Here is a 26,158-nt window from a genome sequence, read left to right on the forward strand (position 1 = left end):
TGAACCCCATAGAAAATCTTTGGAGGGAGTTGAAAATCCATGTTGCCCAGCGACAGCCCCAAAACATCACTGCTCTAGAGGAGATCTGCATGGCGTAATGGGCCAAACTACCAGCAACAGTGTGTAAAAACCGTGTGAAGACTCTGTCATTGCCAACAAAGGGTATATAACAAAGTATTGAGATGAACTTTTGTTATTGACCAAATACTTATTTTCCACCATAATTCCCCCCCCTCATTTTGTCTCTCATAGTTGAAGTGTACCTATGATGAATATTACAGGCCTCTCTCATCTTTTTAAGTGGGAGAACTTATGGGAGAGGCTTATGGGGTCAGAATTGTTTCATTATTCTGAATAAATACACTATGATCCGCAAATAAATATAAAGAGTTTCACAAATATTTTTACAAATTTCACAAAAATAAATGAAATTCACAAATAAATAAAATGGGATTTGCAAATAAAAAAAAATATTTATAAATTGTATTTATTTGCGAATTGCTTCCTGCTCATTTGTGAATCGCGTTCTGTGCATTTGTGAATTTGAAACATTTCTAACGTCAAGACGTGCACAAGAATCCACAAATAGGTGGACTCCGCCCACCGTCTACTCCAGCCAATCACGTTCTGATTTACTCGCTCTTCACACTACCCCTGGACCCATTGATGATGCTGAAATCGTTTCCAAAGAAAGCAGAATTGAACTAACCCTTAGTGCTGGCTACAATCCATACAGGGTTACCAGATTGGGCTCGAATCTGTGACAAATGTTTTTTATTTGTTTTTTTTAATCATATTTTGCAGTACATATTACACTGTGATAGTGCGAGTAAATCAGAACGTGATTGGTTTGAGGTAGACCGTGCCACGATTGGTCAGCGCCACGAGACCGTTGTCCGATTGGCTGGAGTAGACGGTGGGCGGAGTCCACCTATTTGTGGATTCTTGTGCACGTCTTGACGTTAGAAATGTTTCAAATCCACAAATGCACACAAATAAATACAATTTATAAATATTTTTTTTATTTGCAAATCCCATTTTATTTATTTGTGAATTTCATTTCTTTTTGTGAAATTTGTAAAAATATTTGTGAAACTCTTTATATTTATTTGCGGATCATAGTGTATTTATTCAGAACAATGAAACAATTCTGACCCCATACTGGCTAAGTACTTTTTTGCCCCACTGTATATATCAATTGTAAACTCTATGAATTCATTGAGATTACACACTTCTTCTATAGACTATGTTCTATTGGATTTTAAGGACACCTAATTTGTTTGCTGAGACTCAATAAGATACTTTTGGTTAATTTTCTGTTTGCAAAATGATCCTATCACATATATCATTCCCACATACATGATACTCATTATGTAGGTAGATTTGCTAATGACTTCCCAGTTTTTATGTTTATTTAACATAAATAATAAATGATTATGTAATTATACAGATAATTAATTTAAAATGGTTATCACATCACAATTGCAGCATGTTTGCTTCCTGCTACTAGGACAATTCAGGGTCAGATGTCTCTTTCAGGTTGGGGGTTGTATGCTCTAAATTACCCTAAGTGTAAAAGAGTGTGTGTGTGTGTGTGTGTGTGTGTGTGTGTGTGTGTGTGTGTGTGTGTGTGTGTGTGTGTGTGTGTGTGTGTGTGCGTGTGCGCGCGCGCTGCCCAGTGCTGGAGTGCTGTCTCCATCCCAAGTGCATGTCAGCTTTGTATCCAGTGTTTCTAAGATCCACTGCAACCCTGACAAGGTTAAAGTGCTTATTGAAGATGAATGAATAAATTAAATGTAATTCAGGGATGAGAAACAATAGTGATTAGAAACAATCATTATTCATCAGACAGCTTTTCGTTTCTGATTCTTAAGGACTGGGATACATCCAGTACAGCCTGTGACATTGTGGAGTGAAAGCCAGCCTGAATAACCCACACAGGAGTAACGTTAGCACACTGAGCCTGGTGTGTGTCTAAGAAGCTGTCCATTTTTCTTTTTGGTAGAATAGGTCGTCTTTTGTATGGGGTTATTTGACAGAATATTTTTTATTTATATATATTTGTATGTGCATGTATGAGAGGGAAGAAGTTCTGCTGATTTGGCATGTTCTCTCCCAGTGACACGACTAATAACAAGCCGTCAGTGTGATCACACACAGCGCGCTCATGCATTATGCATGAACAAGATTAATCTATCTCCGTGCTACCAAAGCTCTCAATCCTTCATCTTCCTCCACCTCCACTTCTCACCTTCTATTTTGTTGTTTGCCACGGCTGGCCCATATGATCAGGCTAATGCAGCTGTTTGTCAATTTCAATTATGGCCTCCTTTGAACTGTGGACTACATTCACCTAAGGAAAAAATAGAGGAGGTAATATTCTTCCTGTCAGTCAACCCCTCACTGTGTTTTCTCCTTGCTTTACCTTTCTTTCTCCATTACATCCCTTTTTGCTCTCTGTACTTAAGTTGCGCATTGCTGCAATTCATACTCAAAGACAATATGATATGATAACAAATTACAGTACATATTGCAAAATAAATACATTAGCAGAATTAAAAATACTAATATGTAACAGCTTTTTCCCCCAAGTAGATGACAAATTTGCCTCATTTATCTGTTTATGATGGTAAAACAGTGACATTGGATATAGTTATAAGTTCTTTGCTCAGTTCTAGTTCCTTATGGGCAAACCATAGGATCACCACTGATGTTCCTCATTCTCCTATGCTTTGTCTTAGCAACAGAATCTCTATGCGTATCTATTATAAAATAATTGTGTTTATCATTTCATCTAGTGGTCCAAGAGAACATAGTTAATGGTTTTTGGGTCAGATTCCATGTGGGTGTTAGATTACACAGCAGCTTACTGTGCTCTCATCCAAGTGTGTTCGGCTGCTCTAATAGTATGTTAGAGGAAGCAATTGTGAAAAATTCTCTCCCAGACAGGTAGATGCCATGGACTAACTGACTAAATTGAGATGAAATTGGAAAGGAATAAGACGTAGTTGGACCAGTAACTACACAAATATGGTGTATAGGTTATAGTGTATTTTGTGTCTGCTGTAGAAATATTGTGGTATTATCATTACATGGTGTCAAAACTAGAGGTCTTCACGGGTCCACTTAGATCCGAAAACCCGAGGTCCGACCCGATACCCGAGCGGGTTCGGGTCTAAAGGTTTCACGTGTGCCTCGGACACGGGTCGGGTATAATAATAGCGGCATCGAGTCTCGGGTAATTTAAAATGAATGTGTTTTTACTGAACGGGCCCGAGAAGACCCGAACTACTGTATCTCGTGTGTGTGCATCGACTCGAGTCCTTTTCCAGCCTCTCTTCTTTTTGCCAAGACCGCTTGCGACATGTGGCTGGCGACGTGTGGCTGGCAATAAGCTCATTTTCATTGAAACAGACCTGTCAATCAATTTTGAATCCACTCTGTAGCGGCTTTAGTGTAGATTTATGTGGGTCCAGTCGAGTTTAAAAAAAAAATGCCTTCGGGTTGGAATCGGGTCTAATTTTTTCCAGTTTGTCTCGGGTCGGGTCTTTCTAAAAAAAAAAAAAATAAATTATGCACGTCAGGTTCGGGTAAAAAGTGATTCGGAGCACTTTGGTTCGGGTACATTTCTTTAGACCCGAGAAGACCTCTAGTCGAACATCATCAAGTAGGTTATCTCCTAATCATGAGCCTTTTGTCAGCCGTGCAATTTTCAGACATTCTATAAACGGAAGCCGCCTGGTTTAGCCCCTTAGCCCCTGCTGAGAGCGTTGAGACCACAATCGATACCCTCACACTGTGTCCTCAATACTGAATCAAGATCCAAAATTCTAGATCCATCTGTCCCTGAGTGATGGTTCTGGAAGACACTCATAGCCAACGTCGTCTCCCAGCACGGCTCACAGGAACGTTATTCACTATCAGCTTGCTTTTCTGAGATGTTCACTCCATTCCTGTCGCAGGCTTGGGAGTGAGCTTTTATCCCTAGTGCTGATGTGTTGTCAGGCTGATTGTAAAGGGTTGGGACCCACTGAGGGAAAAGACTATGCATCAGGCCTGACTTTAATGAGACCAGAGCAAGCACTGTGGGGGTTTTGAGTGAGAAGTATTGTTAGTGTCTGCAATGTGCTTTCTACAGATCTCCAGACATGGATGAATTCCTCACTGGTAAATTTAACGTGAGGTTCAAATCACTTCATCTGATCAGATGGCAATAAGTTATATTGGGTACAGAACAAAGCATTTTTTGTGTAGTAGTCAGGCTGGTGTACTTAGTCAGTGGGGCAAATGCGAAAAGTGAAAGTGACGTGACATACGGCTAAGTACGGTGACCCATACTCAGAATTTGTTCTCTGCATTTAACCCATCCAAAGTGCACACACACTGCAGTGAACACGCACACACCGTGAACACACAGCCGGAGTAGTGGGCAGCCATTTATTCTGTGGTGCCCGGGGTGCGGTGGGGTGGGGGGGATTCGGTGCCTTGCTCAAGGGCACCTCAGTCGTGGCCGGCCCGAGACTCAAACCCACAATCTTAGGATTATGAGTCAGACTCTCTAACCATTAGGCCACAACTAGAAGTGTGGATTGTAGCAGTCAACTGTGAGGTTATAGAACCTCCTGGCTATTAAACATCCTGCTTGAAAACAACGTTCAGATCAAATCAGAACTTACAGAATGCAGTTATGGTTCTGCGATCTGATTGGCTCTATATACGCAGGGCATTTGACAGTAACTGATTTCTGCATTAATGCACCAGGTCTGTTTGTGAAATAAGCTAGATTTCATTTTTTCGATGTTACTTTAAAAATGTTAATACATTTAATTGTTTATTGAAAGTAAAAGCCATTCTGCGTCCCCTCATACAGTATAATCACTGTAACACACATCTTCCAGTGGCCTACTGTTTTATATAATGCTTAATGCTTTATAAGACTGTTGTGTATAATTTGTCACATATACTTTTGTTTTATGTTGTATTTTTAGTAACTCTTTTGAAGCTTTGTCATTTAGCAAGTATGCTGCATACATGTAAATAGATTTCACTCAGTGAACTGTATTTAATTGCAGAATAACCCGAGGCAATATCTACACCTTTGCACTGTGTACCTGAGATTTAAAAAGCAGCCTGCTTTTGCTCTGCTGTGTCCAATCTATCTGTAGAGACTTTACCAAGGTGAGCCTGCCACCAATCAATAGACATGAAGGACACCAGGGTTCTCTTTATCCAGATGCAAGAGCGAATCAAACAGACTGAACCTGGTGGTGTTAGCTTCCTGAAGTCAGTCAACAGCGGTGTTCAGTGCATTTCTTAAACACGAATTATTAGAAGCAAGGTGGCTTAAATTTTTATGTCCATGTAAAGATTAAATGTAAGAGCATTGGTCTGATGTTGAATGTTGCTATTTCAGTGGTGGTGTGGTGGAGGTTGTGTGTGTTCTGAATTGTATCACCATGCTCAATGTGTACTGCTCTGTTTATTTATGAACTCTATTTGTCGGTTACACAGCTTTTATTAGGCAGTTCTCAAAGTAGCATTTCATTTTTCTGAGAGAGAGAGGGAGGGAGAGAGAGAGAGAGAGCGAGCTACAAAGACACAGAATAAAGAGATATGCAGGAGGTTGCAGAAGACAAAGGCACAGGAAAAGAGAGAATGTGAAGGAGGAGAGGAGAGGATGGACAGCCCAGTGAACATTCAGTCACACAGCATTGTGTGATCAACCCCATACTGTGGCAGAATTGAAGCTTGAGTCCTTCACTGGAGATAAAAACTCAGCTTACAGAAATAATCAAATCAGCCCGATGTTCCGTTTACACTGACTTTGTAGATCAGAAGTATCATATTATAAGTAACACTTATAAGTGCTGGTATGGATGCAGGTTTTTGTTTCAGCCAAGCAGGAGGTACAAAAAATTATGTTTATACGTCATTTATATCTTTGCTCCCTGCCTTCATCAATTGGAATTGCATTTTTTCCCCACAATAACATTCTAATAAAAAACAACACCAATGTGTCCATAATATGATTAAGCAGTTAGTATATATATATATATACTGAATATTGTAGTGTATTGCATGGGTTCTTGTGTGCCATTCCTATATATACTGTATATACAGTGTACAGTTATACATATATGTATATATACAGTTCTAAGTTCTACCTGAAAAACCTGTTCATTTTTGCCTTTATTAAGAACTTTATTTCTTTTATTGCTCTTTTTTATTCTATTTTATTCATTTTTCATTCACATATTTTTACTTTTTACTTTACTGTATGACATTTAGTGTGGACAGCAAAGTAAGAATTTCATTGTGCACGGAAACATGCTTTCTGTCTGTGCATATGACAATAAACACTTTGAATTTGAATTTATTTTTGAGACCTGTACAGTCCGGTGATTTCTTCATGGCTTCAGACCATACACTCACTCTAAATAAGTCGCCTGCATGTGCCTCCCTGCTGCCGGCTAATGTCTGTGAACTGGTCTGTAATTAGCGAGCCACCCCTTGTTCTGTGCAGACGTCCCCAAACACAGCGAGTACTACTGTACAGCACACAGGCCATATGCACCAAGTGCTGACCACGGACTCCTCCGCCTGACTACACACATCTAGTGAGATGATGAGGGGCTAATGCAGCCCTTAACATGGCCAACAGCTGTATATTAGCCCAGCTGATTGAGTCTGTGTTTATTTATAGTGCCATTAATTTGTGATATGGGGAAATTAATGGGGTAAATGTGTTTGTGTGTGAAGATGTATGTTTTGATTAATGTTCCCAGTGCAGTGGTTTTTCTGAACCCTGAAAACACAATCTGTACATTGTATTGTGTATAAAGCTGGACAGAAATTGTAATATGAAGGAGAAGGATATTGTTAAATTCCGTGTATAGTCCAACTGTCTACGGACAACGCACAAGTTTTGTACAAACAAAATGCAGTTTTTCCATCCTTTGCGGATTAAAATATGCCAGCACTCATAACTGGTTTGCTGGCTAGCCTGTTGCTACCAGAGACAAACTTGGAGACATCCATGATTTTCACCACAGTTTATAGCCAGAATACACAAATACTTAAAATGCTGAAAGATGAATATGATGGTCTTGAATTTAAGCATTTATTATTTTTTTTATATATTTAAAGTGTTAACGTGTAAAACACCTTAAAAAACATTTGATTGAACTCATCTTTTACAGCTGTGCCCTGGTAGATTGTTAAAAAAATTAATAGCATCGACAATTGAGTGTCTATTCCAGGTTTGAGATCGCATTTGTTGTTAAAAAGGATAAACCATCATGAATACCAGGGAGCTGTGTATGGGGGGAAAAAAGCAAGCCACTGAAGGTGGGACAAGAGAGAAACCGTATGAGAGCCATTGCACTGTGTAGACCCATCTGTTAAAATAACTGCATGGAAGATTAAACACGAAAACTACATTTTAATCTAAATATTGTAAAGTGTGTTTATTGTGCCATGAACATTTCAAGCTGTAAGCATCCTAGTGTGCACTATCTAAGATGGGGCTGAGTTAGTGTTTGAACTATTATACAACTAGAGTCATGGGAAAAACAAAAAGAACCCCTTTCTTTAATTCTGTCATTTTATTTAAAGTTCCTGTATAACACTTGTGTGGCTCTGTTATTAATGCAATTCTAAAATTCAAGGTAGGTATAGTTTCTTTTTTTCTCGTTTGTATTTTATTTTTATTTCATGACTAAGTGGGATTCTTGTAGTCACTGCTGGTTGAGTAAGTAGAACTAATACGTGTTTGAAACCCTTCACAGGGGGATGTGGTAGCTCAGTGGTTAAGGTGTTGGGCTACTGATCAGAAGGTCACGGGTTTCGAACCCCAGGTCCACCAAGCTGCCACTGCTGGGCCCCTGAGCAAGGCCCTTAACCCTCAGTTGCTCAGTTGTATGTCACTCTGGATAAGGGTGTCTGCTAAATGCCGTAAATGTAATGTAAATGTAATGTAACATGCTGAAGGTTTTTCAATCATCCTGTCTTTTTGTACTAGCCATCTTGTCTGGTGTGATGAACCTTTATCTAGTTCATTGATTCTTTCTGAGAGGATACTGTGTCGAGGTTATCGTTTAATCTGACCTCTGCTCAGTGTTATTTGAGGTTGATTGCATCACTATTTCAACCTGGAATGAAAAAGAACTGACGGTCAATGCTGCACCACTCGGACACGGTTTCTTAGTAGCAAGGGACTCTCTTTATAGACCTCTAAGCGTCTCTAATTTTCCAAGTGGAAGCAAAAGCCCATGGGTGAAGTGGAGACGTCCACAGCCATCTGCCTGCTCTTTGTGACTCAAACTGGAATCCAATTGAAGGTGGCAGATTTTGTTCTATTTCCTGCTTTGCTTTGCATCCCTTATGTTAAATAAAAAATAAATAAATAAATTTCAAATCTGCTGGCATTGACCAAAAGCTCTCAAGATGGTAAAATTATCATAAAGATACAAAATAAAATATAAATTAAAAACCAATAAAGTGCAAACCATCTTGTCCTTTCTCCTTCTCCATTTTTATTTTTTATTTAAACAGATGTGCACATATATTTGGCCTGAGAACATGCCACTCCTCTTGGAGAAACATTAGTTATGTTAAACGCCTTATGTTAATCACATTATTTAATATTAGTGGCTCGTATATTAATATCTTCATTTTATATGACTTTTTACAAAGTGAAATGAATTTGGATTAAAACATGAAACCAAACTTTCTCCTTTCCCACAGTTGACTTAACGCTCAGTTTTTAAAAAATGTAGCTGTATTAAATTATAGTGAGTTGCTTTTATGAAAAGCAGCAGAGATGAGCAGCTCTGTTACAGCTGTGGGTGGATCTAATTTCAGGGTCTGAAAAATGGAACCAGAAACCCAAAAATAAATATAAGCCAGACAATATTGCATGAGCTAGAATGATAAAATAAATAAACATACAAACTCTGAATTAAAATGAAAAACTAAAAAAAATCTACAACTAAATATACTCTGAATTAAACACTGATAATGCTAACAGTAAAAGTTCAGATACTCTTTAATAGAATCCTATTAAGTGTGATGCATTGTGCTTATTATAATCCAATACAATACACCGTTGCTCACACAGTACTTCTCCTTTGTTTTTCCATTAGAATTTGTTCACTAATAAATCACTCGCTTCTCTATTATTCCCTCCACTTCCCTGTTCAGCTGGCTGCTCTTTGATAAAGCTAATTAGTGGAGCACAAGGACTTGAAATGAAGCGGTACAGGTCAGAGAAGAAACGCTGCCTGTCTCTTCCTCTCTGGAGTCGGTTGATAAATGACAGTTTAGATTTGCAGTGACACACAACGTTAATTGAATCAAACTGTTCATAACTCGACCTGTCAGAGAGATTTCAGCCGTCCATGTCTGGTGTTAAACGACGCCTGGGAACTTGAAGTGGTCATTTGTTAGAGGCACTGTGGATCAATGTGGATGTCAGTGTGTGTGTATTGTGATTGGGAGGTGCGTATTCAATCCACCAATTCATTAATGTAGTCAAAGTGACCTCTAGCTTTCCTTTATATACAAGACAAACATAACGGAATCATCGGTGATCTCAGTAACTAAGGCTGGTTTTACTGTTTCAAAAACTGCTGATCTCCTGTGATTTGAACTCTTTAAACATTTTCTAGAGTTTGCACTGTACGGGACAAAAAAACACAAGCAGTGAGCTCTGCAGTTCTGCATGCTGAAACCCCTTGCTGGTGAGACGCATCAGATTTTGTGCTCAAACTCAAAATGCATTCATTTCAATGGTGGTGAGCAGAAATGCACCTCAGTTACAGAGACAGAAGGGCAACTATAGCAGAAGACCACATCATGTTATCCTAATGCACACAAACCGAGTAGGACGTACAGTGACAAAACCTTTTGCCACAAAGACTCATGCTGCTGATGAATAGATATTGCTGAAGACATACTGCTGATGAAAAGTCCTGATTGATTGTAAACCTGCAGACAATTGACCAGGCTTTTTTTTTTGAAGATTATTTTAGCAAAGGACTTGCCATCCGTTTTTGAGTAATTGTGCTGTAATACTATTTCAGAAGTGTCAGTGTGGCTGCATTTCTTTACTGACGTTTTGCAGTAGAAGTCTGTAGATTGATGTTACATTTATTTCACTCTTTGCTATTGAACGGCTTCGCCTCCAGTGCATTATTCTCAAACTAACAAATGGCTCATGGCAGCAATGTGTCCGTCACGCTCTCTCTGTGTGTGTGTGTGTGTGTGTGTGTGTGTGTGTGTGTGTGTGTGTGTGTGTGTGTGTGTGTGTGTGTGTGTAAAAGCGACAGAGAAGCAGAGAAGCTCATCTGTCAGATCTGAAAGTCTTTTATCTGCAGCTCTACAGTATGTGCCTTCCAGAAGCTCATTCTGGCCTGGAAACACTTTGGGACAGATCTTTTCTCGAGAAGCTGCTCACTTGGACCACTGTCAAACTTCCTGAAACTATATGCTTCAGGACATCTATCTCAGTTCAGTTTAATTTGTGTGTAATTGTTTAGAATTGTATGCCGTTTGGAATAACTGGATCTTAGGGATTAGAAGAGATGATATAATATTGTTGTAATAGATTGTCCCAGTATATATTTCTCAGATGTACCATATTCAGAGTATGTGAGTCTAACTGATGTATTTAGAATAGAAATAAAGCAGTTGTGGCATTTGCATGTACATGTGTACTTTGACAAAGGTCTGGCATGCTAGATCACCAGAAGGCCTCCAGAAAAGTGAACCAAATCATGATAGGTGTAATAATGTGCACTCTCTTACCACTTTATTAGGAACACCTGTACACCTGCTTATTCATGCAGTTATCCAATCAGCTAATGTGGCAGCAGAGTAAATCATCTCAATGATCTGTGCAAGTGATGTCAGTGACTTGTGCCTCGATGACTGTGGCATGGTCAGTGGTGCAAGACAGGCCAAAAATGTGGTGGCTTATTTGGGTGGTCATGTGTTCATTTGAAATTTACTAGTAAGTTTACAGTGATGTATGTCTTGTTGTTAGCACCAGTAAATGTGACACAACTCAAGTTTCTGGGATTGGCAAAGTTACAGCATTCTAAGATTACATCCTCTTCATTTCTCATTTTATTCTGATATGATTTCAGAAACATGCCCAGTTGTTTTTTAGACTGATAAGAAATGCAGTCATAAAATAAAAACACAGCCTGTTAAGTAGAAACTCTAGTTATTGTGAGTTGCCCTGTTCTTTTTGCATGCTGATGTGCTGACATGTTTCATTAGTTGCAACACCTCCAGAAATCGTTTAAAGGCCTTCAGAAAGCAAACACTGTCTGCTCCGTCGTCTTCGTGGTTTAACTATCAGAAACTCAGCGTAGTGAACAGAGAAGTTGTGCCGTGTTTCTCTCTCCATCAGTCTGAGCTGTGTAAACATTTCAGGATTAAATCTTTTTTTCTTTCTCAAGGACTTTTCTGCCTCCCAATTTTGCTTTTTTAACAACAGACATTTCAGCCTATCAAGTGCAGTACAACAAACATCTGTACAGAGGAAAAGTGGTTTTGTAAAATACCTCTACTTTGCATATGTGGAGTTATTTTTATTATTATTTGTAATCACTGGTATCTTATACTTCCATATGTTTATATGTACGGCTGTCATTCTGCTGCAGAATTAATCCAATTTTTAGATTCATCACCATCTAAAATGAATTGCTTATATTTACAGGAATGAAAGTGCTGTAAATCTCATTGTAGACAGCATACATACCTAACAATTAACCTATTGTCCGATGCTATTTTCAGCTGTAGTGTTACAAGGATGAATCCACCAGGTGACTGGATTAACACATGTCCTTTCTTTGTATTTGGTTGTGTGATGTGACCTCCAGGACTCACCACAAGAAGGTGTCATTACCAGAGACATTCATCGCACTTTCCCCGCTCACGACTACTTTAAGGACTCAGACGGTGACGGTCAAGATTCACTCTACAAGATCTGCAAGGTGAGCAGTAATACTGATACAAGCCTTTTTATAGCACAAAAATAGCAGGGCATTAATCTACAAATTCTGATTGTTCATCTTTGGCTTTGTCAGTGATCCTTTTAGGCTATATTTACATTACAGGTCTTATTGCTCTTTCTTTTCAAGCCTGATCAAATTTACATTTCATTTATACATCCCAAAGAGCTGTTGAATTCTTGTGTGATCGATCAGAAGCGACGAGTATTCTGTAATGCCAGCTTTGACAATGGTTCTGTCTTACGTGCTTGTTCTAATATCCAAAATGTCATCTCTGTCACAAAAACAATCAGGAGCCACTACTGATATTTGTCTGAAGGCCAATACCAGCTGACTATCAGCTGTCACTCCTGTTTGATGGAATGAAAACCTGCATCCACACTGGCCCATTGTAGATAAGATTAGACAGCACTGGTATAGCCTGGTGCATCATAAATTCTGTTCCCAGTTTAATTTTTGTTTTCTTGAACGCTGATCTATTCAGAACGTGTTTGGATGTACATGTGTGTCTGTAAGTTTCATTCTGTATATTAACACATTTTAGTGAGAGTTGAAAAAGTGAGAAAGAAGGAAAAATGCTTGGCGATGTTGAATCAGCAATACCTGATAAAAAGAGTAATGAACGGTAACGAAGTGGTGCAGTAGAAAAGTGCGTGCCCTGTTTTTGCGAGACAGTTAGTTTGAATTCTGCCAATGCTGCAGCTATCCGTAGCCCGTAGTCCCAGAGAGCAACATAGTTTGTTCTCTCTGAGTGGGAGGGATGGTGTTACTCAGAGCGACACTGGCCAATCGTGGGTGTCTGTGAGCTCATCTGTACATAAGAGGGGTGAATAATGCTTTCGTCTGAGTGTCTTAAAATGAGCAACAGTTTGAAAAGGTCTGGTTTCTTCACATGTCCTAATGAAAGTATTTACTAGACATAACACTTATTAGACATATACAGTAATTAGTAATTAGCAGAAAACCAATTTGGAGAGGGCTGGCATAATGAATAGCTTGGAATAAAACGGATCGTATGTCATAGCTGTAACCGGAAAATCTTTATTTAAAAATGATTTTATGTAAAATAACAGGGTTTCTGTTGTCTGCAGGCTTACTCCGTGTATGACGAGGAGATCGGATATTGCCAAGGCCAGTCTTTTCTGGCTGCAGTGTTGCTGTTGCATGTAAGTATTCATCCCTTCTACTATTACAATTTAATGTGAAAGGCATATTCTGAAAAAAAAAATGTTATGGTAAAATAATTATTAATTAATAAAAATATTGTGGTAAAAATGGGGCATGATATGAAGAAACAAAAAATATATTGTCTCAAATTGCGATTTTTAAGTTCCAAGCACTTCTTAAAAAATAGTTTCAACTGATTTGATTATCTGTTGACCAAGATCAATGTCTTTACAACTTAGTGTCCACAAATTGTTAACTGTATGTCATATTTCCCAAAAGATATGCTTGTTTTTGTATGCACATGGATAGCTCTCCCCAGTGACCAAATTTAGTGAGGCAGGAAAAAAAATAGAGAAAAAGAAGAATTACAGTAGGGTTCCAGCACCTTAGGCTTGGTAATGGTTTGCAACGAATTGCATTGGACCCCTAATTAAAGCCTAAAAACCAACATGTGACGAAAAATTGAGAGCAAGGGAATTGTCTGAGATGAGTTATGTTATATTTTATAGCCGTCTATTCACTTTATTGAAATTGCAAAAAAAAAAAAAAAAAAAAGCAGCTCTGTTCTGGCTTATTTTTGGGTTAGAAACTTTTAAATAAAAGTCTGCAATAAAAATATGGTTTTGTAAGTTTGTATAGATTGTATAAATCTACTGTGTTTACTGTGTAAAGAAAACTCTAAAAGTGGAAGTGTGTGTATGTATTAAGTGTTTCTTAAGAAGCCCGTGAGGTGACAGGAATATTAATGTCTTAGACTGTCTACCTGCAGGAGCCTATTCAGTCCTGGACACACACTGTCTCTGTGATTTAATACCCACCTTAACCTCTCTCCCTCAAATACAACCACACACAAGGTCTACAAGTCGACACCAGACAAATGTGTACTACAGCACTTGTTGCAAACCATTTCACTTTAACCACATTCTGACCGTATGAGACATCTCACTTGATTCCTCCACTCTTTGCTTTCACAAATCTTTCACATATAGTCGCTTGGCAATCTCTGCTAAAGCCTCTGGATCACTTAAGCACTTATTCTTAATTTCTCAATTTTCTCCCTCTCATCCACCACAAGGTCTGTATGTAATGCCAATCTCTTCTGCTCTCTCTGTCTTTCTTTCAGTCTCCCACTGACATTCACTCATTGATTGTTGGTCTCCATTACGGTCACATTCTCAGCAGCACTGTCTACTTCTTCTGCCTAGCGTTGTTCCTGCTATCTCACTCATCTCATCTCTTCCTTCTCAGATTTTTCCTAGTTTCAGTAACTGATTTTCAGTGTGTCTTTAGCTAACTGGTACTTATTAACATGTGATGAAGTTTATGCTAATTTGGCCAAATTACACCGACACTTTTTCCTGTCCGAAGCAGATAGCAAAATCTCTTAACATTTCATTAATGTATTTTCTCGGGTCAAACTAATGGAGCTCAAATACTTCTGAAATGTTCATGGTGTAGAGATAAAAAGCCACTAATGAATGTGGTTCAGGTGAATATACAGATGAGGTTTAGGACATTGTCTATAAATGCATGACGTTGCATGTTTGTGGCTCTAAAACATTCACATGTTGTATTTTGGTTAAGTCAGTTAATATGTGGTAAGAATCTAACAACCAGGTCTGCAGTTTGTACATACAATTAGACTATTCAAACTAAAGTAGTCCATTGGTGCTGAAATGTGGTGCCATATTTTAAGCAAATAATCTGAATTAAATAAAAATTAAAATGCAAACATTAGTTAACCCAAATAATGGGATGGCTGCAAGATATATTGCAAAAATTGTGAGAGGAACCTTTTTTTAATGCTCAAATTTGACAACTTTTGGATGTTTTTGTGATGTAGATGGACCCTGCCAGCAGGATGGATAATATGTGGAGTGATGTATAGTTAGTTTAGATTTTGAGAAAGGAAAGCAGTACATCAATAAAACCTGCCTGTGTCCTGTGTGTGTGTGTAGATGCCAGAGGAGCAGGCATTTTGTGTGCTGGTGAAGATCATGTATGACTACAAACTCAGGGATCTCTACAGGAACAACTTTGAGGATCTGCACTGCAAGTTCTACCAGTTGGAGCGCCTGATACAGGTTAATGCAATCAAAATGTCCCCCGTTCTTAATAATGTCAGTTTTAATTGAACAACAATTTTAATTAAAAAAAAAAATCTTGTTCCATTAAATAGACCATGACTTACTGTACACATTTAAATAATGAGCCTTTTTTTAAACTTGGTAAAATTTTGTGTGAAATAAAATAAAAAAAACAGCAGGTATCTTACAGGGAGAGCTTATGGAACACTTCCTTCCTGTTAGCTGTTAGTGCAGCATCTCTGCAAAATGAGTTTTAATTTTGTGTTGAAAATGTAGTTAGCACCAGAATGGACCTCTTTTCAGTACTCAGCCTAATACAGTTAGTATTGATAAGTTCCCCCATGACTAGAGTATTAGCATTGATCGGTTCAGAGATGGTGTACACACACACACACACACACACACACACACACACACACACACACACACACACACACAGCCACGTGGGCTGTGTGTGTGTGTACACCGTCTGTGTGTTTTCCCACTCACATTGGGAAAGCAGTCGGCTCTTTATAAAAATCTCTTTTTTTGTGCAGCTCTTTTTTTCTTTCTTTCTTTCTTTTTTTTTTTAAATCAGATTCTATTCTTAGTGTTTGGGTTACATCCCTACACACTGTCTCTGATCAAATCTTCACCTGGAGAGGGGGGAAAAAAAAGATTCCTTGCTGCTGCCTCATTTGTCTGGGCTGCTTGTGTGAAGAGGTCATTTTAAGAGGCTGATTAAAGAGATAAGTTAAAACCCCCATCTGTGGCGATATGCAATGAATTCTTGCCTTGACTTACTTCTACCAGACTTATTCATTCTGGTTATGTTCAAAATTTTAAGTCAAGGCTTATTCCTGAAGTTCAGATTTAATTAAGAGATAAATTTTTGCGTATATATTGTGCAACTGACCCAAACGGTGTCTTTAGTTCATTCAGACGTGACTGTGATGGTTACAATATACAGACTGCATGATGCACAACTGGTAGACATAAGCTAGCACCGACTAAATAAAACATAACATGTACTGATCCAACAGTGAAGGGAAAAAAACTGAGGGTTAAAACATCGCTTATTATTGACAGACTTGAAGCTCGAAGGGCACAGAAACGGCTGCTGTGCGAAAATTCTAGTTTTTAAACTGATGTGTAAATAATTGTATCAGCCAAGTGAGATTATTTACCTTCCTTCTGTATCCTTAGCAAATTAAATGTAGATTATTGTGTGAGGGCCTGATGTTTACACCTCTAATAACAAACTTGTCTTATGAAAAACCCAGTTAAATGTTAATGAGTTAAATGCCATTTCTGTGAAGTGCTTCATAAATCAAATAGCATGATCCTGTAGGCTAATGTGGTTGTTGATTTGTCAGCAATATAACAAATGTAAAAGGCATTACATACAAATATACAGTATGAAGAGAAAAGTGTGTGTGTGTGTGTGTGTGTGTGTGTGTGTGTGTGTGTGTGTGTGTGTGTGTGTGTGTGTGTGTGTGTGTGTGTTAATTATACGTTTTTTTTTTCTCTCTGTGTGTGTAGGAGCAGCTCCCAGATCTGTGGACTCACTTCCAGGATTTGAACCTGGAGGCTCATATGTATGCCTCCCAGTGGTTCCTGACCCTCTTCACTGCCAAGTTCCCCCTCTGCATGGTCTTCCACATCACCGACCTGCTGCTGTGCGAGGTGCAAAAAAAACCACACAGTGACTTCGGCAATTATCGTTACACCTATTCTAATATATTATCTACATATTATCAGAGAAGATGATGGAGCCGCAGATGTATTTTTTTCAGCCATGTTTCAGCAAGTCATGCGGTCATCAACTTACAGAAACACTTTAGTTATACAGCCATAGACATAAATCATCACACATTCACCTCAAACTGTGATGACTTGTTAAGGTGGTTGGTGTGGCTCAGACCTTTTAAGGCAGAGTTGTAAATAAATGATCCTGATTAGGGAGTTCATCAAGTAAATCAATTTGATCAGAGAAATTTGGTATAAAGTTAATATCTAATACAGAGTTCAGTACTAAAGATCGTAAGACAATGACCTGTTGTATTTGTCAGTCTCTCTCAAACACAAATCTCTGAGAATCACTAACGCCTTTCTTCTCTGACTTTTTTGAATTTGGTTAATGTTCTCCAAAAGATGAAAGTCTTAGTCTTTTCTTTGCTTTTCATTAGGTGGTGTTGTAGCCCGAGGTGGAGTAAGTAAAAGTTTTCTCTGCCTGTTTCAGTCAATGGGTCGCATGATGAGAATCTGTTAGATGCGTCTAAGGGCACGTCTGTATCTTTTTTGACTCTCTGCCCATGTATCCCACAGTTTGTTTTTTATCGGTCTTCCATCATTTATTCTTCAGCTCCAGTTTTCTTTTGTAGCACAGACACCTTTCTATCTTGAACATCTTTTTTTCTGGTCTTAGAGTCTGAATTGATCAGTTCTCTCATAGGATGAAGAGTTTCCTAAGACTAATAAGCTATACAAATTGTATCTGTTCTTGCAACAGGTTCAGAATCGTAGAGCGCAGTGTTTGTGTTAGAATGTTCTATAGAGTTATATGGGAATAAACATTCAATGTCCACTTTATTAGGAACACCTGCACACTCATCATGCTGCTATCTAAACAGTCAGTAGCAATAGCACAGTACTGTACATAAATCCTTTCAGACACAGGTCTTAACATGGGCACAGACTCGATCAAACCGAACAGAAAAATCTCACCAGTTCTTCAGCTGTACGGTTTTGGTGGAGTCGGCACCCATGATTGCCTCAGATTCATGTCCTTGGTTGATTCTATTAATAGACACCCCTGAGGTTTTTATATATAAATCTTATATAAAATTTTATATATATATGCAGCTGTTCTTGTTGCGTGTTAAAAAAAAATGGCATCGGTACCTCTTTCAGTTTTATCATTATTAGTTGATTAATGTGTATTGAACTATAACTTCTTTTACAAACTCATTTCTAACGTATTTTATTGTCTCTTTTGAGGGCATAGCTTATTTCTGAGCCAAAAAGATGTTAATAGAAGTCTGAGATAAGGAACTAGTCCAATACCTTGCATGGCAATATTGTGTATTACAGTATTACGTAGCACCTTCCCAACAGACCTCTCTCAGAAAGGAGGGATGAACAGCCATGTGCCTAACCTCATGTTTTGGCATGTGGCATTGGAACTTTGAAGTCAGTCTCTGTTTTGTCATGCAATGTGATAGTGTGTGTGTGGGGGGGGGGGGGGGTACACAGAGCCGCCTCATTCCCTGCAGAACACAAACACACGCTGCTGTTTCCCCACCATTCCTATTTAGCCTCCTGGCGCCACCTAGGGTCAGGTTTGTCTGTCGCTCATCCAAGATATTAATAGAATGAGGCGGGATATTTTTAGCACTGTGTTGCCATGTGAACGGGTTTTCTGAGCGTGTTTGAGATGGATGTTCCCATGCAGAGCTGAGTTCAGCATTGAAACTCTTCTTGCTACTGTGATAGCACCTGCTCACACACACACACACACACCACCCACAGTTTATCTTCTGTCCCTCCTTTACTCTGCTTGCACACGTCCACCTGTCAATCACTCAGACTTCATCCAATATTTGCTTCTCTTCTTCCTCAGCAGTCACTTTCTCACTGATTTGATTACTGAGCTATTTCTAGTCATGCAAATTCACCTGTACATAGTAACCTTTATTTTTTTTAAGCTATGTTTATTTTCAAGTCCACAAAATAAGTATTGAAAGAACATAACTGAAGAATGAAAAATGAATTCAATCGTAGCTGAAAGATTCTTCATTGCCTTCTTAGTAGGGGACATGTTGTTCAGTAGCGTTCATGTCTGTGCTCTTGCAGCATGCTTTGTGCTCCTCACACCTCTTTGTGAATGTCTCCACAGGGCCTGAACATCATCTTCAATGTTGCACTGGCTCTGTTGAAGGTAAGGAAATAAATTCTTTAAATAAATAAAGCACTGCATTAAAGCTCTATAGGAAAAAAGTGGTGATATTTTGTTGTCCAAATAATTTTTTCCCTTACATATGCTGCCTGCCATTCGTATCAAATAAAATCAAACAATTTACACGTACTAACTATAACAACACTTATACGACATTACCACTGAGTCTTAACTAGTTCACGCTAACAATTTGCTGTTCTTTTTCTTCTTATTATTTATTATTTATCAACATATATTCATACTACGGCAGAGAGGCAACAGTATCCCTGAGTTTTCTTCTGAGAGACAGAAAAGAAATAATTCTTGTGTGCAGCTGTGGTCAAATTTGGATTGACCACTTTGTGACATTAAATATCACTGTACACTCCAAAAACCAACAAATTGTTCTATATTTGTATTCTAATGTAAATTACTCAAATTAAATGATCTAAGATTAACATTAAGCTCCACAAGCTTATATTCACTCCACAACAAGACATCGTTCCACCACCACTTTGTTCTCCGTCTTGGATTGACTTGATTCGATGGATGATTTGGTTTTTTTTTTTTTTTTTAACAAATTGTGCTTGAAAACATGCATCTGCTTCATGTAGGATTCCACGTAACGTACACTGCTGGTTTATAAACAAAACATATTTATTTTTTTTTCCTGTTTTTTTTCTAAGATTTAATTATCTTAAGGTGTAATTTGTAATGTTCAAAATTGTCAAACGTAAATAAAATTTTGATTTAAATGTTTAGATTTCTGCAAACTTAAAATCTTAACATCTGAGTTTATTCTGACCTGCAGAAATCATCTCACACGCATAGTCACTGTATGTACAGTATGTCTGTATATATTTCAACACTGACTAATATTAATAATAGCAATCTTTAATATTAATCCTGCGTTTAAGGGAACCGTATACTCCAGTTACACAAAACTGTAGGGAGCCGTGTTGTGTGTGGTGATGAATGATGATCATTTGTCCAAGAGCAAAAAACAAAAGAAAAGTAAAAAACACTAAAATGTGCACTACTGTGTATCACAACTTTGTTTTCCAATAAAGCATGGTGGATTGTTCAGAATGACCATGACCACAAACATAAAAATATCACAATACAATACATCAGAAAATTTACAGAGAGTTTTTAGACATTTATTTTTCTTTAATCTTTTACACTGGACCATTGGATTAGTTTGTTGCAGTTTGATGTCAGGGCTTTTAATTCTGATGTGCACTTCACATGAACTGAAAGAGTAGTCTCTGTTTCCCTCTGCTGTTTGGTCAGTATAATACACACTTCAGATTTTTCAGTTATTTAATGCAGTGCTTCTCAATGTGAAACCATTGCCCACCATTATGAATACACCAGAGGCTTCCATAATCATAGCACGTTAGGGACTGGAATTAGAGTTTAGCTTATATGCTCTAAATTCAATATACTATTCTACATACCCTTGGTATAAGGTTATGTTGTGGGCAGATGTTATATTTACCAACTGAAATTCCAAAACAGAGAGGACCGGTATCATTCTTTCATTCAATAAACATTAATGGGAACTATATGTGTGTGCGTGTGTGTGTGTGTGTGCGTGTGTGTGTGTGTGTGCGTGTGTGTGTGTGTGCGTGTGTGTGTGTGTGCGTGTATGTATGTATGTATGTATGTGTATGCAATCATCACTAATATAAATTAATTTATCAAGTAATGAAAGGAAGCTCAGTTTGTCCTGTTGTGTTACAGGTTTGTAAATTAGATTAAATAATATACTGTAAGGTTCTATGGCACACCTGACAAGTCCCTGTGTAAGTTCTAATACTTTCAGATTAGTACGAGTGCATTAATATGAACCTGTGATTCATCTTTCAGTTAGCATTTTATCAGAACTGCTGATATAAAATGAACCAACCTGTTCTGACCGATGAGAAAATGTCTGATTAAGATTTCAAATAAATATATTATATAGTCAAAGGTTATGACATTTAATTGATGTTAGCAAAAATCATGAAAATCTCTCAATATAATTCATAGCCACGACTGAAATGCGATTAACTGTGCAGTCCAATAAGAGTGCTTTAAGATTAAGAGCTGCTGTTAATAATAATATTTATAGATGTAACCGGCAAGTAGAAATATTTTTTCCAACATGCCTTAAGGAATAGTGATTACACCTGTACAGTTTGATTAATATCAGGCATTGCTGTAATGGACAGATTTACACAAAAAGGCTCATTAGAAAATTCCTGGGTTCTTGTTCATTATTACAAGTGATTAATGTTTCTCTCGCCACTGGATGGTTTTTTTTGCACCGCTTAGAGCATGAATGATCTAGTCTACGAGCATTGACGTGTGTGAGAGAAAGGAGAGAGCGAGAGAGAGAGAGAGAAGGGTGGGGAGGTGTAGAGGGGTTGCACTGCTTTATTCTGATTGGTTGGTTATTACGCCATTTTCTCCGGAGGCTTACAGGCACCCCTCCCTTCCTCCTTCCCTCGCTCTATTCCTCCACATGTCCATTTCTGCCTGTGTGCCCAACCTGAGCAAATAGCATCTATTAGCATTTAGCATTAGCCCATCAAATTTCTCAGCCATGTCCACGGTGCACACATCGACCCAGCCTGCTTACGGAGTCTTCCCGATGCCCCTCCTCTACTCTTTTCTTCCTCCTCCTCTTCCATCTCCACCAGCCTGCTGCCTCTTCTAGCACCGACAGCATTTCTCTCCTCTCTCCATCTTCCTCAGCGTCTCCTGGACTCGTCTTCTCTGGCAGGCATTGCAGCTAGGCCTCGATCTCACTGGTTCAGAGGAGCTCAGGTGCACAGCAGCCAGCCTCAGGGACACCCAATGCTCTGGACTAGGCCCGCATCATCCTGTAAACTTCCTTTGAATGAAGCCTTTTGATTTCTGACCTGTGAAATGAGATATGATGGAGTGGTTTGGTCCTTTACCTTATGTAGTTTGACGATCGGATCTTTCTGCATGTGGCCTGGGATTATTGAGCCACCCAGTGTTTTTATCTCCCTCTGCCAGAGTGATTCACTGATGAGCCATGAAAGCAAGATGAGGTTTTCAGTGAGCCATGCCTTGTCTGCTAGGCTTCTAAACGACATCCATTAGCGCTACTCTTCTACTCTGAGCTTTTCCAAGCCTCTTGTGTTTACATCCGTGCACTTTAGGGAAGTGAAAACACCCGCTGTGGACTTGTCTCTTTTGTTATTTTTCTCTCTCATCTTTCATCTTCTACTGTTCATATTTTATGGATGGCATGAGGATGGTTGAGAGCTGTCTAGTTCTGAGAAAGAGGAGGGAAGCAGAGGTGATGTGTTGCCTGTCATCTGCCTCATCGCATTCCCAAGCCTGTCCCTCTGTCTGTTACCAAGCAACAGATTGCTGATTTGAACACTGTGAAGGTGGTGTCCATTACTGAGCATGCATGAAAGCAGCTGAAGCTTAGTGTTCTCATTATGTTAAACAGGACTAAGTGTCAGGTGAGCTCGGCCATAATGTAGATTGTACTGAAGCCATAAGATTAAGTCTAGCAGAAATGCATCACTTTTACTGTCCAGTACACTTGTGATTTTTTTTTTTTTTTTTTTTAAATATGTAAACCACCAAACTAAGTCTGAGGATAATTATGTGACTGTTAGTTGTTTGCTAAACGTTATTGCACACCTAAACTGAGGAACTTCTGAGAAAAATAACACTCCACCTTCGGTATTCAACGTGGCTGACCTCATGTCAGCCCTACAGCCTCCCAAGGAGGACTGTGCTGGGGACTCAGGATGTGTACCAGAGAGCCGGACCCTTTCAAGCCCAGACAGGGAGTTGCCCATGCCCCCAGCATTGCGTGCACTGGAGGAGGGGGCATCAGCAGGGGAGGAACAAGGAGCTCTGGGGTCTGACTACACAGAGCGTGCGATGACCCTGCTAGGCATGGGCCACCGGCTCTTTGTTCCCCGGCTGCTGGCGGTGAGGGAATGCTAGCACTTGACTTTTGCACTGAGTTTTTTTTTTTTTTTATGTTGTTTGGCCATCCACAATATTTTTTACATAGCCCCAGTATTTTAAAACAATGTGAAGAAACGAAGGTTCGTCTTCTGTCAGGCATTTTGTTGCTTATTAGCACAGTCTATGTCAGAGTCACAGTGCTATGAAAACGAAAGTAATGGTGCTCAAAAAAGCAAAGTGTATTACAAGATTAAAAATATTTTGCCTTCGTACATAAAGGTTTAGAGTGCATTCCCACTGAGTAATAACCATGGTCATGGGCTAGAGGTAAGTTTACTGAAGTATGATGTCGATGTTTAAATCTTGTGCTACGTTCAGTCTAACTGATAGCATGCTAGTGTTTGGACCTTCTGTAATAACTATGAAAGCCTTGGCATTACTTACATTGTAGGCTTGATTTAAAATAAATCAGATGCCTAATATTCTGTATAGATAGCTGGATAAATATTTGTTTAAAAAAAAAAAAAAGCCAAGAATGGTGATCGACACCAGTTTGGTATTAATATGATCATTTGTTTCTATTTCCATTTAAATAGTAGAAAGGGATAAAATAATAGCATATTTTTAACATGTATCTCTCACAAGAAATGTTGTAAGTGGAGCAAGGTTGCCTGATCCCCCCCCCTTTTCTTGTAAAGGACAAATTTAGCTTTGCTTTAGTAGCTCTGGCTGCTGTGCAGAATACCAGCCTTAACTTTTATTGACATCCTTTTTGTCTTTAAACAACTGTCTTACTGAAATATTCATCATCTCTCTCTCTTCCTTTTTCTTAATGCAGACCTCTAAGGAGGACCTGCTTCAGGCTGACTTCGAGGGTGCCCTTAAGTTTTTCCGGGTTCAGCTCCCTAAACGCTACAGAGCAGCTGAAAATGCTCGAAGACTCATGGAGCAAGCCTGCAACATCAAAGTAAGACCTGTTTCTCCCCAAAGCTTTCTCACACATTGTTACTGCTGTGCACTCAGGAACACCGAGCTCCCTTTAATCCCTCATATGAAAGCCATGGGACTAGAAGTTCATTGTCAGCTGTTTTGAATTAAAAAGGTTTTTTTTTGTTTTACAGCCACTCGCTCGTGTGCCATTGCACTTCATACATCTCATACATCAACACATTCATGGTCAGTTCACACAATATTACAGCTGTCAGGGGAAATTATTAAAATCCTGAAACTCTGCCATATCGAAAGTCATTTTTTTTTAGGGATTATACAGTAGGTGCTCAGGGAAGTGAACTGGACGAGAACCTGAAATGGTATAATCTTGTAATACATGGAGTATCTTAATACTTAAGAGGTGTAAATGTAGAAAATGACAAGGCACCTAAACACAGTGTTTCTGTTCTGTAATCATTAACTTGCTATTCCGCATGATCATTATGAGAGTGTGTAACATGAGAGCATTGTTTATTGTGGCAACATAATTTTGCAAGAGTTAGATCTTACAACCATTAGACTGTCATTCAGTATAGATTGATATTTTCCCCCACCGTTAAATAGGCCAGATGAATGATTACATTTCGGCCTGTCTAAGGAGCTCTAATACGATATCTGGAATGGTGTTAAATTAACAGCTTTATCCGAATGCTGGTTATTTCTTATGATTAGTTTATTGTTGTTGTTTATTGTTGTTACTCCTTGATTTAAAATGAACACCATCACCATTTTGCTTTGAGAAATGCACTTTCTGAAAACTGTCTTTCTACATTTAATGCTTTTTGTGAGACTTGCTATTTGTGATCAGTATTCCTCCACATTCATTCGCACATCTCTACCAGCCAGTTTTAGTAGAGGAAAAGCAGTTCAGAAAATTATGACTGGAAAGAGTGACTCTTCCAAACTGCCTCGCTGAGCTCAAATAGTGTTGGAGGCTGTTTCTGATGCAGATACACAGGAAATTAGTCTTATTGTTTATATAATATTTCCTTAACTATTTCTTAGCCCTCATTGCCTCTTTCCCTTTCGTTGTGTTTAATGCCCGCACGTTTTCTCAAGGTTTTGACATCGGTGTAACTTTATTTTCACTTACTCAAGACCCCACTGTCACAGTCACTATCTGCAGGATTTCCTGTGAAGTTGCATAACCCTGTTTGTGACAGAAGTGCTGTAATTTGAAATGGAAATGACTTTCTAAGCAAAGATTTGGAACACTGAAATATGTGTTGAGTGGAGAAGCTTTTGGTCTCCAACATTTAACCAGTCAGGACAAGAACTCCTGTTAATCATGTAACCTGTAAATTCAGAAATCTTTTGCATTAGCATTTAAGCTTTTTAGCCTAGTTTTTCTGTGTGTGTTTGTGCATTTAAACGGAATATAAAATTAGACAGGCTTTAATTATTTGAATTTTGCCTTTGAGAATGCTGGTAAAACAATTGTGTGCAATAGTTCCTATAAGGTAGTGTTAGTCCCTTTGTGGTGAATAATACACAATATTTGTTTAATTCGCTAAAATCTATTGCATCAAGGCCACTATTGCACAATTACTATAAGTCAAACTAGTTTTTAATAGCTTTATTATTTTGCAAACTATGATTTGCGCCACCCTTGTTGATATGATTCAATTGTTTGATTGATGATTCTGTGCCATTTGTCAGTACAAAGTAAAGCTTAATGTGGGCTGTAGGTGTTTAGTATATTGCTACTGCAGGAAAGCATTGCTTTATGCTGTACTGCTTTGTCCTTTTTTATTTCCCTAATAAAATGCAGTGGTACTTTCCATAACCAAAATGTTTGCTATTATAGTGATGGATTCTTTGGAAGAGTCTCTGAAAAAACATGTTTCAACACAAGGCATGGTACTGTAAAGCAACATCTATGTTTTAATTGCAGTGATGTTTATCTGTACAGGGCTAAACCTTGACAGCACCGTTGAATTACAAAAAAGAAAGAAAAAAAAACATTTGGTATTTCCTGCTGTATTTATTTTTATGTAGATAATTAATTAAATAACCCCAGCAGCCCTTGT

The 26,158-nt window shown here is 38.5% G+C and overlaps 1 protein-coding gene across 3 annotated transcripts in view; it reads left to right on the plus strand.

Moving 5' to 3' along the window:
- rabgap1l (RAB GTPase activating protein 1-like) overlaps positions 1–26,158 on the plus strand; it is an 87,323-nt gene that overhangs the window by 45,676 nt on the left and 15,489 nt on the right. For 2 of the 3 annotated variants that reach the window (XM_027169915.2, XM_027169916.2), the window contains exons 14-19: positions 11,889–12,002; positions 13,112–13,186; positions 15,146–15,271; positions 16,796–16,939; positions 19,152–19,193; positions 23,977–24,105. In XM_027169915.2, the coding sequence (XP_027025716.1) occupies positions 11,889–12,002; positions 13,112–13,186; positions 15,146–15,271; positions 16,796–16,939; positions 19,152–19,193; positions 23,977–24,105 (630 nt within the window). Of the gene's footprint in view, positions 1–11,888; positions 12,003–13,111; positions 13,187–15,145; positions 15,272–16,795; positions 16,940–19,151; positions 19,194–21,359; positions 23,160–23,976; positions 24,106–26,158 lie in introns of those variants that run through there. The other variant, XM_027169917.2, reaches the window with a different exon arrangement.

This window comes from Tachysurus fulvidraco, chromosome 2 (genome assembly GCF_022655615.1).
Source record: "Tachysurus fulvidraco isolate hzauxx_2018 chromosome 2, HZAU_PFXX_2.0, whole genome shotgun sequence".
NCBI classification, from domain to species: domain Eukaryota; kingdom Metazoa; phylum Chordata; class Actinopteri; order Siluriformes; family Bagridae; genus Tachysurus; species Tachysurus fulvidraco.